General features: G+C 40.3%; 1 protein-coding gene across 1 annotated transcript in view; it reads left to right on the top strand.

Moving 5' to 3' along the window:
• col7a1 (collagen, type VII, alpha 1) overlaps nt 1-16,403 on the top strand; it is an 80,247-nt gene that overhangs the window by 29,388 nt on the left and 34,456 nt on the right. Inside the window, exons 4-42 of the mRNA XM_077601999.1 lie at nt 469-541; nt 629-809; nt 895-1,051; nt 1,125-1,218; nt 1,295-1,453; nt 2,303-2,460; nt 2,679-2,808; nt 3,350-3,469; nt 4,273-4,428; nt 4,950-5,069; nt 5,158-5,307; nt 6,203-6,319; nt 6,617-6,763; nt 6,892-7,014; nt 7,092-7,238; nt 7,399-7,521; nt 7,676-7,945; nt 8,022-8,165; nt 8,402-8,533; nt 8,653-8,799; nt 8,901-9,026; nt 9,119-9,268; nt 10,251-10,387; nt 10,511-10,637; nt 10,728-10,871; nt 11,017-11,186; nt 11,264-11,305; nt 11,491-11,517; nt 11,606-11,650; nt 12,325-12,444; nt 12,510-12,581; nt 12,661-12,696; nt 12,781-12,834; nt 12,909-12,980; nt 13,195-13,308; nt 15,130-15,156; nt 15,260-15,304; nt 15,417-15,488; nt 16,285-16,344. Coding sequence (XP_077458125.1) covers nt 478-541; nt 629-809; nt 895-1,051; nt 1,125-1,218; nt 1,295-1,453; nt 2,303-2,460; nt 2,679-2,808; nt 3,350-3,469; nt 4,273-4,428; nt 4,950-5,069; nt 5,158-5,307; nt 6,203-6,319; nt 6,617-6,763; nt 6,892-7,014; nt 7,092-7,238; nt 7,399-7,521; nt 7,676-7,945; nt 8,022-8,165; nt 8,402-8,533; nt 8,653-8,799; nt 8,901-9,026; nt 9,119-9,268; nt 10,251-10,387; nt 10,511-10,637; nt 10,728-10,871; nt 11,017-11,186; nt 11,264-11,305; nt 11,491-11,517; nt 11,606-11,650; nt 12,325-12,444; nt 12,510-12,581; nt 12,661-12,696; nt 12,781-12,834; nt 12,909-12,980; nt 13,195-13,308; nt 15,130-15,156; nt 15,260-15,304; nt 15,417-15,488; nt 16,285-16,344 — 4,479 coding nt within the window. The 5' untranslated portion in view covers nt 469-477. The remainder of the gene's footprint in view (nt 1-468; nt 542-628; nt 810-894; nt 1,052-1,124; nt 1,219-1,294; nt 1,454-2,302; nt 2,461-2,678; nt 2,809-3,349; nt 3,470-4,272; nt 4,429-4,949; nt 5,070-5,157; nt 5,308-6,202; nt 6,320-6,616; nt 6,764-6,891; nt 7,015-7,091; nt 7,239-7,398; nt 7,522-7,675; nt 7,946-8,021; nt 8,166-8,401; nt 8,534-8,652; nt 8,800-8,900; nt 9,027-9,118; nt 9,269-10,250; nt 10,388-10,510; nt 10,638-10,727; nt 10,872-11,016; nt 11,187-11,263; nt 11,306-11,490; nt 11,518-11,605; nt 11,651-12,324; nt 12,445-12,509; nt 12,582-12,660; nt 12,697-12,780; nt 12,835-12,908; nt 12,981-13,194; nt 13,309-15,129; nt 15,157-15,259; nt 15,305-15,416; nt 15,489-16,284; nt 16,345-16,403) is intronic.

The following is a 16,403-nucleotide window of genomic DNA, read 5'->3' on the forward strand; positions in this document are numbered from 1 at the left end:
ATACCCACTTTTTCAACAAATTATAAACTAGTTGAATAACCGGGAGCTCTTGCTAAATGTAAATTGGTTTTTGTTTATGCTGTTGACATCTGTCTGCATTTAAGATGAACAAGGGCATCTTACATTAGTCACACGTGATATCTTAGGGGAATTGCAATTTCTGGCTTGTGAAATAGTTCCGACTTGCCCTTAAATCACTACTTTGTGAACCTGCCTGAGTTAAGCTTCTGGAAATGGCTTCCAGGGTGCGCTGGCTTCATAAATCTACAGTGTTCTTTCATCTCTTTCTTCATGCAATTGAATAAGGGTTGAAATTTGGAGTCAAGACTTTTTATACCTTTACACTTTGTTCATTCTCAGGTGGTCATCATCATAATATTCTTTGACCATTGCAGCTGTCCCACCTTCACAATTATAGTGATATTGCTCTCATTATTAACAAATACAAATAATGTTTGTAATCCCAAGGTTGTAAAGATGAGACGCTGGACTTTTGCGGTGTGCCTTCTCCTGTTATTTATGACACACGCTGAAGCTCAAGGTGATAATTTGATATATCTATTAACTTTCATACATAGTAGCTTCATGTTTCCACCATGTGTCTTTTTATGCATTCTCCACTTTACAGGCAGGTGTGACAATGTGCAAGCAGCTGACATTGTTTTTCTGGTGGATGGATCCTCCAGTATAGGAAAAGCTAACTTCTTAAAGGTGAAGGACTTTATAGCTGGAATTATCAAGCCTTTTGCAAGTTCTGTCAGCGACACAGGAATTCACTTTGGGGCTACACAGTACAGTGACACCTCCAGGTAACGAACAACATAGAAGTTGACTTCTTTTCCGCAAATATTCAAACTTGGCTGTATGGTAACATTTTAAAAAAAATCCTTCCAGAGTTGAGTTCACTTTCACAAGATACCTCAACGGCACTGCTTTAATAAAGGCAGTGGAGAATTTGAACTATAAAGGTGGAAATACACGCACTGGCGCCGGTCTCAAGTTTGTCGCTGATAATTTCTTCAACCCCACACACAGCAGAGATGTCCCGAAGGTGTGATAGGGATCAATCGCTCAGTTTGCACAGCTGAATCCTTCCTTCCTCTAACATTTCTTTGAATTGTCAGATCACTATCTTGATCACAGACGGGAAGTCGCAGGACAGCGTGGAGGAATCTGCGCAGAAGCTGCACAGTCAAGGAGTGCACATCTTTGCCGTTGGTACGCACGCATTCCAGGTGGATTTTGCTCTCTGTCAAAGACTGTTTGTCATTCCAACATCATCATTGCATTATAGGCATCAAGAGCGCAGACAACGAAGAACTTGCTAAGATTTCCTCCAAGCCTAGCAGTGATTTCACCTCATTTGTAGGAGACTTTAAATTGCTCACCACTCTTCTTCCACTTGTGAGGCCGCGGGTGTGCGCCAAAGCCGGCGGAGTCTACGCAAGCGATGGTACGAAAAGTAACAAAAACAAACACTATTTGAGCAAAACTATTAGGACATGAGGAAAGCAATTGAAAATAGAGGAAGATATGGACTGGGTCCACATTTCACTTGCCTATAAAGATTTGTTATAATATTTTGGAACAATTGGCATGGGAACAGTCTGGGGACTTCAGTTTTATTTTTAGGGCGATATGGCCCAGAAGTCATAACTCAGATTTTTTTCACCCAAATATTAACAGCAGATATTTTTCAGGACACAATAAGAAGAAAAGAGTCAAAACAAACAAAACACTTTTTTTCATTTTCTTTTTTCTTTTGTTACATGTAATTGAAGTAATTTAAGGCCATTTTTTAAATTGTTGTCAATGAAACCAAACTTTTTTCTCATGAAATGACATTTGTTTTTGGCAAACAATGGCAAAAAAACAATACATAATCATTTTTCACAGTCAAGGGGTCCGAGGGTTCAATCCCAAGTGGTTCCACACTGTGTGGTGTTTTTTGAGCAACATCTGAAAAGTTAGAGAAACAGAAAAGACAATGAGATCTCTTTTGTTTCGACAAACAGCTCAAATGTGTGTGTCTGTTTGTCTGTCTTATCTCTATTTTAGCTTGTGTCTTGTTCTTAATGTATCCTTAGGAGAAATAATTTAGAAACAAATGATGACACACTCAGACAAATGTGAGAACTCAAATTGGTCTCGGATGTTTGCTAGGAATCTATGACAGTTCTTGTCTGGTCTGGTTAGGAAGTGTGTCTCTGCAATTTCCTCCACATGTTAAACCAGAGACTTCAACCTTTGTTGTCCAGGACTGATCAGTGACATACAACCTCTCGTCTCTTCTTTTTTTTAGAGGCATATTCCGGTCCAGCCAACATTCAGTTCACAGGCGTGACATCTGATTCACTCAGATTCCGGTGGAATCCTGCAGGTGGTCCCTTGAGTGGCTATGTAGTCCAATATGTGCCCCTCTCTTACCAGGGTCAACCTATCCCAGCAGAATTGCGGCAGGTGAGTCCCAGCCACTTGAGATTGAAGGAACCTAGATTTCAGGCAGTCATTTGACTGAATTGGTAATTATAGTTTGCTTCATTCTTGTGCCCTGGCAAAACACATATCAAGGTTGAGTATCAACATGCCCTGTCTTCATCATGCCGATTAAGTTGAGGTTTAAAATAGCAAAGTGAAATCCCCCTTTCTATTTATTTGCAAAACCCCTCTTTGTGCAGGAGACACTGTTGGCTAGTCAGAGAAGTTTTACTGCTCGGGCTCTAAGGTCAGGAACAGACTACCAAGTGACTGTCATTGCTCAATATCCCAACAGTGTTGGAGAATCTGTTTCTGCTAGTCAACAAACCAGTAAGTAACACAGATACTGTGTAGAATGTAGATGATCAATTTAATTGCAGAAACATGAACTACATCTCTGTACCAGGCTGAGAGCAGTGCCATCTGTATTATGCTAAAAATGTTCACCTGGAAGATTTACTAAAACACTTCACTGGAGCTGTTTCATTGTAATAATTGAAAAGCACATCACATTACCAGTGTGTTGGATACAATCGTTGATTAGTGGCTCACAACCATGTTGTTGTTTGTGCTTGGTAGCATTTTTTTTTTAAATATTGTACCATGTTTACCACAGTCGACAACCTTTTCAGCAACTGTTGAATTATTTATCTAAATTAAACAGGCAAATGCTATTAGATATGCTTTTCAATATATTTTTTAGGATAAAATCTAATATTTCTTTACAAAGGGATATTTCCATCTACTGATGTGGTCATTTTTTTGCAGCGCTTTCTTGTCTTGGCAGCGCTATGTATGTGACAGCATTATTTTTGCAAATTTAAAAACTTAACAGGCCTTAATATGTGAATTCAATGTATGTTCCATGTAGAGACCGTGACTGGCATCTCAGGTCTTCGCTTGATACAAGCTGGCTTCTTTACTCTTTCCTTGGGTTGGGATCAGCCTTCAACTCCTGTCCAGGGATACCAACTTACCTACGGGCCACGAGGTCAGGGACACATTATAGTTTACCATTGTTCTTGCGACTTCACGCATTTGTATTTACGTATAGTATGTCTATTCCTCATTATATTGACAGGCTGTATTGTAACAGCATTTCACAACAGAATGAAATACGGAATTTATTCAAGAAAAAAGAGCAGGAACAAACAGTACTTAATAACTTAGTATTTGCAAGTTTGAAAACAGGTGGAGAATGTATTCCAGTCAAAGCAAAGTTTGAAGTACACAAGCTCACTTATCTTGCTTCCTCGAGGCATCAGCTGTCACTCGCACATTTATTGCCAACAAGACCAAATATGAAACATTTTTAACTCTTGTTAGGATAAAATATTCAATGAAACTGAAGCCAAATAGGTTTTGGATCTTCAGTTATTTTCCTCTGAAATTCCTGGGTGTGTCACAGGTCATAATGGTGTCAAAGTCTAGTATGCCATGATTCAAGAGAGTGTGGAGTAGTCCCTAAGGGCTGATATTAAGTGTTTCTTTAACTGAATATGTGGCAGGAGTGCCAGTCTCATGTGGAGATCCTCTATTCAAATAGCTCTGCTGCTGTTTGTGTAATACACTTGTCAAAGATTATGTGTAAAGTCTCCAATATAGACCCTAACCCTGTTTTATAATTTGTCCATAAAGATAAATGTACCATCAAGCAATACATTACTTGCCATTTTGAAAAATGTTTGACTACTCTGCACTGTATAAACAAACACCATCCAGGTATATATAATTGATATTTCATTCCAAACTTTTATTCTGTTTCTTTGGGTTGTTCCTTATGCGGAAGAGTAGGTCAACCATCTGGCCAGCTTTTGGTGGACTCCCTGTCTGCAGACTCCACATCTGTCAACCTGGAGTCACTTCAACCAGATACGGAATACATCATCAGCCTCTATCCTCTATTCCCTCGAAACTCTGCTTCCCCAGCCACCCTAAACGCCCGCACATGTGAGTATCCTCACTTACCAGGTACACCAGTGGATGAAAAATCTGCATTTTAGATGAAGAGTTGTATGAAAACTAAAATGAGTCATAAAACAACTATAAATATGGCAAGTTGCTATATATGTATTTATATATATTTGGCCATGTGCAGGAAAAATGTGGTTTTATTCTATTTTGTTTCGAAAATTCAATAGTACTATGCACTTCAAAGGGACTATACCAGGGGTGGGCAAAATATTCCAGAAAGGGCTGCGCAAAATATTCCAGAAAGGGCCACAGTGGGTGCAGGTTTTCATTCCAACCTATCCAGAGGACACTTTTTCACCAAGCTGGTGTCCTACAAGTGCAATCAGTAGATTGCAGTCAGGTGCTTCTTGTTTTCTGCAGAAATCTAATTGGTCAAAGTGTCTGTGCTGGATCGGTTGGAACAAAAACCTGCACCCAAAGCGGCCCTCTAGAACCGGTTTGCCCACCCCTGGACTATATACTGTACTTCTTAATGTGTGTTCTTCTGCATGTCTCAGTACGCCTGGAAGCAGTGCAGCAGCTGTCAGTGGAAACCGAGTCAGAAAGCAGCGTTCGTGTGATGTGGAGAGGTGTCAGCGGTGCGCTGGCCTACCGTCTTGTGTGGGGGGCAGTCACAGGTGAAGACAGCAGCCAAGACATCAAGATTAACTCTAATGTGCTGTTAAAATACTTCACATCTTACATGATATGTTCTTCTTACAAAAGGTCTAGATGTCGAAACAGTGGAGGTTTCGGGAGACAGCGAAACTTACGATATATCTCAACTTCAGTCTGGCATCGAGTACAGCCTTGCTGTGATTCCACTCTATCAGGGTAATGTTGAGGGATCCAAGGAAACAGCCAGATTCAGGATAGGTAAGTTTCAACATTTTGATCGCAACAAATGTAATTGTAAAACTTTGTAGATTGCTGTAAACCCAAGGGTGACGTTGGTTTGCTTTCCGAAAATGTGCGTCACACATTCATTTTGTTTAGAAAACATTTCTACACCTACATTCATTACACACATGCACCATCTGCCTCTCATGACTAATGGTATCCTTTTGATCATGTCTGGCGCCTGAGTAACGGATTGTTTAAGTGCCTGTTGTCGTGATAGCAGTTTTCTTGTTTACAATACTCTGCATAGCATGATGGACTTACTATGACTCCCTTTCACTGCTGCCCACTGTTATAATGTAAAATAATGGTGTAGGGGTTTACTCGCCTGTCTTCGGTGTGGGCAAGTGTGGGATTAATTCCCGCTTGATGGTGGTATGACTGGGCGTGCTAATGGTTGTCCGTCTCTCTGTGTGCCCTATGGGTGACTGGCGATCAGTTTATGGTATAGTAAGCCTTTCGCCCGAGGTCTGCTCAGATTGGTTCTGCAACCATTGTGAGTAGACATTGTATGGAAAATGAATGAATCTGCTGAGCCACGTCCTCAGGGGCAGTAGGCGGGGTATGAATCACTTTCATTGGTTCCATAATTGGTTTCGTAAGTTGGAATTTTTCATTGAATAAACATGATTTGTTTCATGATTGGCGGCCCGGTGGGGGAGTGGTTAGCGTGTTAGCCGGGGTTCAATCCTGGACTCTGGCCTTACTGTGTAGAGGTCTCATGTTTTCCCCATGCGAGCATGATCTTTGGATTATTATCTCTAGATTTTTTGTCTATTCTATCAGAAATTAATTTCTTCTACAATTAATGAACAATGTCACCTGTGCTACACAGGGCAGTGTACATATTTAATAATTGATGTTTCTTCAGAACAACAGCTGCAGCAGGTCCTCAATGCAGCAATCACCAGTCCTTCATCCATCCGTCTCACCTGGAGAATCATTCCATCCTCTCAGGGGTACCGGTTAAAGTGGCAGGAAGGCGAAGGTCTGTTGTTAAATTTTTCACATGCTAGTACACATTTGTATTGATTAAAGGAAATTCAATTTTACTATGCAACTCGCTGGGCAGTTTATGGAGGATGGATAACCGTAAACTTAACCCATTCAAACCCCCTCAGAGACAAACAACAGGAATTAACACAACATTATTCATACATTCCGAACTAAAATTAAAGCAATAAAACAATTAAACTGCAAATCATTTGCACGTTACTGTTACATGTGAGGTATAGCTCTTATTATGATTGCATGTGCATTCCAATATCTTTTTATCTCTCCACAGGTGGGCGTGCCCAGACCTTGTCTTTACCAAGGAGCACCAGCAAATACGAGTTAACTGGGCTTCAACCCAACACCGAATACCTTATTACCCTGTACACACTCTTTGAGGGTCGTGAGGAGGCCACACCTGTCTCCACCACATCCAGAGGTCAGCCACAGTTACGCTGCCATTTAGTCAACTTTGAAATTAAGTCAAACTGGCGGACTACATTCCACCAAGTTCTAAACACGGTTTTCTTATAAGAGTTATATGTTGGTCTATTGCTGGAATTGCAGTGCGACAATTGGAGAGGGTGTCCAACCTGAGAGTTTTGGAATCTTTGGATGGTACAGTCAGACTTGGCTGGACTGGTGTAGCTGGGGCATTACAGTACCGTGTTATTATCCAAAGCCCTGAAGGTACACTGATTTGTTTTGTGGATTACAGTTTCTTAGTGTGTGTTTGGGACATCTACAACTATTTTTTTCAATATCAGTGGGAATACGAAAAATAGTGATTATCCCTGGGAACCAGACTGCTGTTGATCTCCAAGACCTGATAGTTGGGGTCTCCTATGATATAAGTGTCACACCGCTGGCAGGAAATAATGAAGGCGAGCCAGTCAACATCTTTGTAAGACCAGGTGGGTCATTAAGGGATACGCATACCTTCTGTCTCTTTATAAATTTTCTCCGTTACATACCTCTTTGTTATGTATACTGTCACTTTTCTTAAAGAGGACTTTAAAATACCTTCATTCTTCCCAAATATTTTCTTTTTGTCTGATGTGTATTTTTTTCCAGAGCAAGGTATTGGAAGAGTGTCGAACCTCAGATTGATACATACAAACAGCCGGAGGATTCGCATCGCCTGGACAGGTGTTAATAGAGCAACAGGTTACAGAATTACATGGAGACAAGGCTATAGTAAGTGTGATGTAATATAATGGACGCTGCTTAAATGGAGCCCATAACAGTATGCACTTGTTTATGGTGTGGATTGTTGTTTCACATTACAACATACTAAGAATAATATTCCTATATATTTGACTTTTGTCCACTCCGTTGTTTTGTGCAACAGGTAGTGAGCAGTCTCGTAATGTTGGAGCAGAAGTGTCCGTCTTTTCGATAGAAGGCCTGGAACCCGATGAGGCACTTGTTTTTGGTGTGGCGGCCATGGTCAATGACCGTGTTGGAGAGGCGGTGACGCTGTCCACACGGACCAACCCACACAGCGGAGCGGTTAATGGCCTTCGTGTAGTCAAAAGCACACCTCAGGGACTCGGCATAGAGTGGTTTCCATCCCTAAGGGCAACTGGCTACAAGATCAGATGGCGCAATGATAAAGATGGTAAGAGGCCATTGAGAACACATAGCATTCTGAGAAAAAATCCAAATGTTCTTATATTGGATGTGATTTTATGCAGGAGTTGAAAGAATGCACAATGTCCCTGCTGATGTGTCTTCTTTCTTCATGGACGGACTCCAGTCAGATACTCCTTACCGTGTGTTTGTGTCTGCTCTAAGTGGCTCACGAGAAGGAATTCCTGGGACACTCAGCGTCAGAACAGGTATTCAAATGAATTACAGTATGTTAGGTATGAGTGTGAGCATGTATTGTTGTCCATCTCCCGGGGCCCTGCAATTGGCTGGCCCTGCCTGGTACCCATATTCAGCTGGGATACGCTACAGGACTCCCTGCGTCCTTTGCGAGGATTAGTGATTCAGAAAATGAATGAATGAATGAATGTTGTTGGGAGTCTGACATGATTTTTGAAATGCCTGAACTATGTGGTGCGCCTCACAGAACCAAATCGGGTCCCTGTTGACTCGGTGACGTTACTTCAAGTCCAGCAGAACCCGGGAAAGGTTGTCAGAGTGTCTTGGGTTGGCGTACGAGGAGCAACATCCTATCGGGTGTCATGGAAGAGAACGGATGGTTGGTCTTGTGCATCCTGAGCCCAGAGTTTACTTTTTTTTTTTTCATTAATTGAAAATATTGATAATTACTGAAGTGACTAGTCTCTAACTTGCCTATTTCACTGTATGGTGTGGTAGGTGGCGAGAAGATGAGTGAGGTGGTGGGAGGAGACGTGACTGCTGTGGATTTAGACCGATTAGATCCAGGAGTCCAGTATGAAGTGATGGTTGTGGCTTTAATTGAGAACCGGGAAGGAACGCCAGTTTCTGTCCGGGTCACTACACGTAAGTTCTATTCTTTAGTGCACACTGAATCACATGTGTTCTTGTGGTGCCCTCTTGACACCTGTTTTTCCTTATGAGTCTTCTGCATTTTCTTCACAAAGCTGGTGTACCTTCCCTTCCGGGCACACCTCTAAGAGTAGCAGAGGTAACTCGGGATTCCGTGCGGCTGAGCTGGCAGCCATTACCAGGTGTCAGAGGGTATGTTCTAACCTGGAGAAAGGAAACAGGTAAAATGTTTTTTTTTCGGTATCCCTGTTTTAGTCTATTAGCCCATCCATTTGCTTGTGTAGTCCACTGATTTTAGTTGAACCTTTCTTAGATCGTGGTCCAGGTTTATCGGTCACATTGCCTGATTCATCCACCTCGTACCAAGTTACTGGGCTTCGTTTGGGTCATCAGTATCGCTTTACCATACAGCCCACATTTGAAAGTGGAGTGGGAAAAGAGAGTGTTGCCACTGAACGCACTGGTAAGGCTTAGTTAGAACTGTCATTTTGCAAATGCACTACTTACTAGAGCTTTTGAATTTCTCTATACACACATACATTGCCCATCTATCCATTTGCTGTACTGTTCAGGGTAGAGGGCTCCCCGGTGAAAAATAGGCAGATGACATACTATCTGCTGAAATTGTTAGTCAAAGAGATAGACAACAACTCACTGTGGCATTATCACCAGTGAGCGGTAACTGCAATTAAGTGAAATTACCCTGACTGCATCAAAGTCAGCCCAACATGCCACAGAACCATCAGTCACTGTCAACAATTACATTATATAAGAAAAACAAACTTAAAACGCACACTGTATGTATATTTTTAGAGCTGTTAAATAGTATTTGGTTACCTTATGAGTCTGAAAGAATACCACAAGCCAATTTCTGTGTAGACTGATTACCTAGAAATACATTTTACTTTTTTTGTATTATCTATTCATTGTTAATAAAGTGTGAAGGGTACTGTAGTAGAAATTAAGGTGAACAGACTGCAGCGTGTGCTACTAATTTATTTGTCTTTTGACTTGGCAAAGCAGCATATGGCCCGCACCCAAGGCTATTCCTGCACACTGCATTCCCGTAATTGTGAACATATTGTAGGTCATTCTTGTGAGGTTCTGTGTTCCCCCAAACATCCAGGCCCATCAACATTTTATATTGCATTCGTCCAGTCATTGAAGTCAACCTGATCTTGACTATGCATGGAATACGATGTCATATTCTAATACTACAGTGCACGACACGATTGATGTTTACATATTCTTGTTTTATTGTTATATTGGTAACACAAAAGGTACTTAAACCAAAAACAATGCTCCATTTTGACATTTTACTGTCTGCAGAAGAGGATCGAAAATGTGGAGCTAGATACACAGTTCAGTCTTTTAACTCCTGAACAATGACCTAACCTTTCCGTGCCTTCAGAATTGAGTATTTATGAACACTTCTGTGTCCTCAGTGTGTCTCGGTGGACGTCTGGATGTGGTCTTTCTTGTGCCAGCATCAACTGATCGGATTAACATAGCTGAACCTTTGCGCTCTCTTCTCACAAGCGCAGTGGGTTCATTTAACACTATTGGAGTGCGTGATTCACAGGTACAGAAAAAAAGGGGAGAAAAAAAAAAGAAAAACATTGATTGCACACATTGGGACAACGTTGTGTTGTCTTGATTTTCTGATTATGACGTGTATTTTTATTTTATTTTTTCTGTTTATCAGGTTGGGGTTCTTGTGTATGGTTATAGACCCCAAATATGGTTCCCACTCAATCGTCACAGCAGGTTAGACACGCTGATACAAGAAATTCAGTCAACACCTTTTAATGAAAGTCCAGGAAACAACATTGGTCAGTGTTCAGACTTTAATAATAATTTGAAAAAATCCAAATATTTATTGGATTGTCGATCATTGGAATGTGGCTTACTTTCCGGTGCAGGCCAGGCAATGAGGTTTGCCACACAGTATCTTCTGACCACGTCCGCCGGAAGGAGACCAAGGGTTCCAGGGGTAGTTGTCATCATCGCTGACAAAAAGTCTGCGGACAACTTAGCACTTGCAGCCTCCAACCTCCGAACGACCGGTGAGACTGTATAACAAATATATTTCTCCATGTTTGATGAATTGTTTGACTCTACTAGGTAAGAAGAATGGGCATGTATGCTCACTTTCCTTATAGGATTAGCTTCCATTTATCAAAATCATGTGTTATGACGGATGGCTTCCAGGTGTGACCGTGTTGGCAGTAGGTGTAGAACAGGCAGATACTGAAGAACTGCGGCAGGTCGTGACAGACGGGAGCAGCCAGAACCTTCTGTTTGTGCGTGATGCCTCTCAGTTAGAAGCGCTCCACAGTGATCTGGCAGACTTGCTGTGTGGTATTGCCAGAATACCAGGGGTAGGGATTCCTTTTCATTTATCTAACTTGTGTTTCTTTAACCTAACCTTCCATTATTCTTGTGCACGGGTGCCTAGGAAACCCCAGGCCCTCAAGAGTGCACTGTTCAGTGCCCACGAGTGAGTCCCTTTTTGTTTTGACATTTCAGTACAGCTTTAATTCCTAAAATAAACCTGGCTCACTATTATGAAGCATTAAACAAACAGAATGTTGTGGAGCATTCAGACATTACCCTACAAGTTTTTTTTCCTTCTCTTTGCTCTACGTGTCTGGACTTCATGTTATTTTGTTTTTCTTTTTATAGGGAGAGAAAGGTTATCCTGGAGAGAAGGTGCAGTGTAGATTTTTTTTTGTCAGGCGTCTCATTATACTTTTTTTTTGGTATATGTTTATGTAATTTTATTTACTGTATTCCTCAGGGTGAGAGCGGCAGAGATGGTGTCAATGGACGAAAGGGTGAACCTGTAAGTCCTTTTCTTATGTCAGCTGATTGCAAGTGTACCTTCAGTATGTAAATACAGTAGTTACTGCAAACGTGAGAAGATATGAGATATAAATAGTCTCCTGGGGTATTTTGTTGTCCAACTTGAGATGAAAAATGTTACATGCATTTCCTGGATTTTGGAAGGGATCTCTATTTAGCTCACATTACAGCAGTCATTTTGAAATGAAATGTTGACATAACATTTTCTGTTTTACTAAACAAAACAAATTGCTTACTGAGTATTCAAATAATACCCCTAACGTTACACTCCAAAGTCTGCCGAGCTTACCGGTAATGCAAACAAGCAATGCACAACTCCTTAGACCACATGTGTCAAAGTGGCGGCCCGGGGGCCAAATCTGGCCCGCCGCATCATTTTGTGTGGCCCGGGAAAGTCAATCATGAGTGCCGACTTTCTGTTTTAGGATCAAATTAAAATGAAGAGTATAGATCTATATTAAATTTCCTGATTTTCCCCCTTTTAAATCAATAATTGTAATTTTTTAATCAATTTTTTCTGTTTTTAGTTCAAAAATCATTTTGTAAAATCTGAAAATATATATAAAAAATCTAAAATAGTACCGAGTTAGTGGAATTATTTTCCACAGCAACACAGAATACCCGTCCTTATGCATGTGTCCGTATGTGGTGCAGGGTCGAGATGGTTTCCCTGGAAGAGAAGGGCCGAGGGGGCCTGAAGGGCGTCCAGGTCTACCAGGACCTGTTGCTCCTGTTGAGCCCTCAGTGGGGACAAAAGGAGATAGGGGGGAGCGAGTGAGTAGACGTCGAAACCACCAACACATCATCTTGGCTGATCTAATCAGCAATGTTTTTTTTAGGGTTTTCCCGGTAGTGACGGAAATCCAGGGTTACCAGGACGGCCCGGTCCCCAAGGAAATGCGGGACTTCCTGTAAGCAAAGACACCAGAGTTCTTATAATTCAGCTCATGCTATTCTTTCAAAGTGATGCTGATTCTGCTTGTTAACTAGGGTTCACAAGGTCTGCCAGGTATCAGAGGAAGCCAAGTAAGTCATCTTCCATTCAAAAGTGCATTCTACTACTTGCACAACAATGCATGATTGTAGTACTTTTTCTCCCTCTAATTTTAGGGTGAATCGGGTATAACAGGGTCGCAAGGACCAAAGGGAGATCGAGGTGAAAGGGTAAGCTGTATTAACATATTCACCCTCTCTTCAACTAGAAGGGATGGCCCATGTAAAACTCACTCTTGTTTCAGGGGGAGCCCGGATCCACGTCGGGAGGAGGTTTTCCAGGACGAAAGGGAGAGCCTGGCATCTCGGGAATACCTGTGAGAAAAAGAAATCATGCAAATTATAAAATGATTTGCGCTCAGTAGATCAAAACATTTATGAGAACAAAATAAGATAATTGAATATGAAATAAATGTTGTACAACTTAATTGACACTTTGGGTAATAGAGTAAGAATTGTACATTTCTAATATTCATGGCCAAGATGTAGCAAAAGCGCAAGCGAAATTACATTTTAAAAATGCGATTTCAGGGAACCCCTGGTCGGCCAGGGAATGACGGTGCCAAAGGCATCCAGGGACAAGCAGGGATACCAGGCCAGGATGGTCGCCCAGGTACACCAGGAACATCAGGAGTCTCCATCAAGGTTGTCTTCCTCCTTTCCATCCTTCTGTCATATGTTTTATTATTTATGCATTACTGACAGTTTTCTATACATACTTAAAAATACATTAGCCACATCAAATACACCCGTCAACAGATTCAATCAATATTTAGTTCATTGTATTTAGCCACCTGACATCACAGGATTTTTTGTACTATGACATCATATTTGTTTAAAAATTCTTTTTAAACAAATTGACAAATGAACAAAAAAACTATCCTCAAAGAGCACCGACCAAGTCATTTTTCTTGTTTTGTGTTTAAATTTAAAAATTATATTTCCCTCTCTTAACCTTGTCTATGATGAAAAACATAAGTTAGAATGGGTTAATTATTTTTTAGAAAGTTGCAGTGGGGTGTATTCAGGGCCATTGGTTGACTTGCAAATACAATAAATGCTTGACAGTTGTGCAGACTGAAAAACACGAGGTGGTTTTACAATAGCACACATGGTGGTAGCAGCGAGCCACAATACAGCACATAGTTATACAAAGACATTAGCTACAAGAATATTTAAAAACAATAAATAGAATAGGAAGAAAATGTTTCAGAAAATACTATAAGATAAAAATAGATCATGACACTAATCTAAGAAGGTTATTTTGGAACACATTTCAGGCCTCTAAAATCTTCCTGCACTAACAAATTTGTTAGGCCACTTGCATGAATATGCATTTGCATGCACTGCGGCATGGAGGCTATCTTCTGTGACACTGGGTAGGTAAAGTAGAATCCCAGGTTGAATTGATAATTGCCTTTAGGTCATTTGAATTGTTAGGTCTGGTGTCTTTGATCCTTTTCTTGACAACAGCCTACACATTTTATATGAGGTTCAAATGAGAGGAGTTTGCTGGGCGATCAAGCACAGTAACACCATGTTTTAAAATGATTTTTAGTACATTTACAGTGTGGAAAGATGTCAACTCTGGTTGATAAATAGGTTAGTATAGGTTATTCCAACTACTCTGCCAGCTGCTCCCACAGATTCTTGACTGAATTTTGCTTGACATTCCTTTTAAGGCTGTGATTATCTCTGTTTCTGGGGCATCTTTTTCGACCATTTCCACCCCTTCAACTCATTCTGTCAAAATGCTTGGCTATAGTATATATTCCGTGAACAAGCAGCTTTTTTTTTAGCTAAGACCTTTGGTATCTTACCCTCCTACATTGAGCTTGTTCACCATATTTCAGGTTTTTCAGGCCCTGACTTGTGAATGTTCATGATTTATATAAGACAACATCATCTGAATTACAGAAAAAAACAATGACTTGGTATATTTTAATCTATATCTATTTTTTTAATATAATGTAGAATTATTTACTTTTTGAAGTGATCTAAATAACTATACAATATGATTCAATTTTGTTTTAGTTACCGTATTTTATAACGGTACTCTCTTTGTTTCCCATATACTGTAGTTGTAATCACATGGAATGAGATGATTTCCCTTTATTCTAAAAAAAATCAGTCAGTAGTCTTACAATTATATTTTTATTTGAAGAAAAACATTTTTTTTGTGCTATATAAATTGTTTTGTGTTGATTTGGTTAGTTATTCTTGTTATTCTTATGTTGTCACTTCTGGTTTTATGCTTTAGAGTGAAAGTCATGTTAGTGAAAGATTATCGAATTTAGTGTAACTTTAACAGGACTGCAACTGGCTGGCAACCAATTCAGGGTACCGTCAGCTCATAGTTAGCCTGGATCGGCTCTAGCACCCCCGTGTCTCTCATGACCATACGTGTTACAGAAGATGAAGGAAAATTAACCTTTATTGTCTCTCTCTCTTGTTTTACCTCTGCAGGGAGACAAGGGCAGCCCCGGAGAGCGGGTGAGTCACCCACCCCATTGCCATCTCATCTTCTGCTTGCAAAAATATCCTTAGAAACCTGCAAGCATAATGACTCACAACTCCTACTGCTCTGTGCTCCTAGGGACCTCCAGGAGTCGGCAGCGGGGTGACCCAACCTGGCTCCCCGGTAAGCACAGTCAATCACTATGCAATGTGCTGAACCACTTAGCTGGGAAATGAATTTAGCATGCAAGTGGGTGTTGGCACTTTGCATTCACTAATTGCCATTCTATAATCAGGGTTCTCCAGGCCCTCCTGGAGTGCAAGGTCCTAGAGGGCTGTCTGGATCACAGGGGGCCAAAGGAGAAAAGGCAAGTTCATTTCTAGCATAAGTAACTGAGGTGCAGGTGGAACTAAGGAAATACAAGCTATGCTATCACTGAGACATTTAAAATGTCATCACTCTAATATTATTTATATATATATATATATATATATATATATATATATATATATATATATATATATATATATATATATATATATATATATATATATATATATATATAAAACAATAATTATTATGTACATTGCTAATAGTTAACAATCAACATACATGCAAACTTCGACGCCAATCATTTCATTATTTTATTTACAAATTCGGTGGCATTTGAGTATTTCTGTTATTCCAGAAGTGTGTATTGAACTGTTATCTTGCATGTATCAGTAAGTTCCATAAATGTCGGTGACGCCTATTGAAGAGATAACTGGAATGAAATCGATAAAATATGTTATTATTTCAAAGTATGTTCCTTCTTTCATTTGTATCCTTTTAGCATTACATGAAAGTACATAGCATTTTCACTTTACTGTACTTATTGCATTTATACACTACATTAAAATATTGACAAAGCACCAGACCATCCACATGCAGATAAGCAGTCATGTTAATGAGATGTCAAGAAAAGCCCTAAAAGTCATATTGAAACCTTTAAATAGATCAAACCATACACGTCTAATATAGTACTATATAGTATAGTAACATGATGTCTAGGTCATCAATTAAGGTATTAATTCTCAAAAGATAACACTTCCTCATGTCTTCCTAATCAAATGCCCTCCTCTAATTAATCGATAAATATGTTTTACCTTCTTTCTTTTTTCCAGGGTGACAGTGCTGTTGGGTTGCCAGGAATAACAGGCAGGCAGGGCGATCCTGGTGACAGGGTGGGTCAACCTCCCCCCCCCAAAAAAGCTCTGTATTGGTTTCATGTGGAAACATTTAG

This window comes from Stigmatopora argus, chromosome 6 (genome assembly GCF_051989625.1).
Source record: "Stigmatopora argus isolate UIUO_Sarg chromosome 6, RoL_Sarg_1.0, whole genome shotgun sequence".
NCBI classification, from domain to species: domain Eukaryota; kingdom Metazoa; phylum Chordata; class Actinopteri; order Syngnathiformes; family Syngnathidae; genus Stigmatopora; species Stigmatopora argus.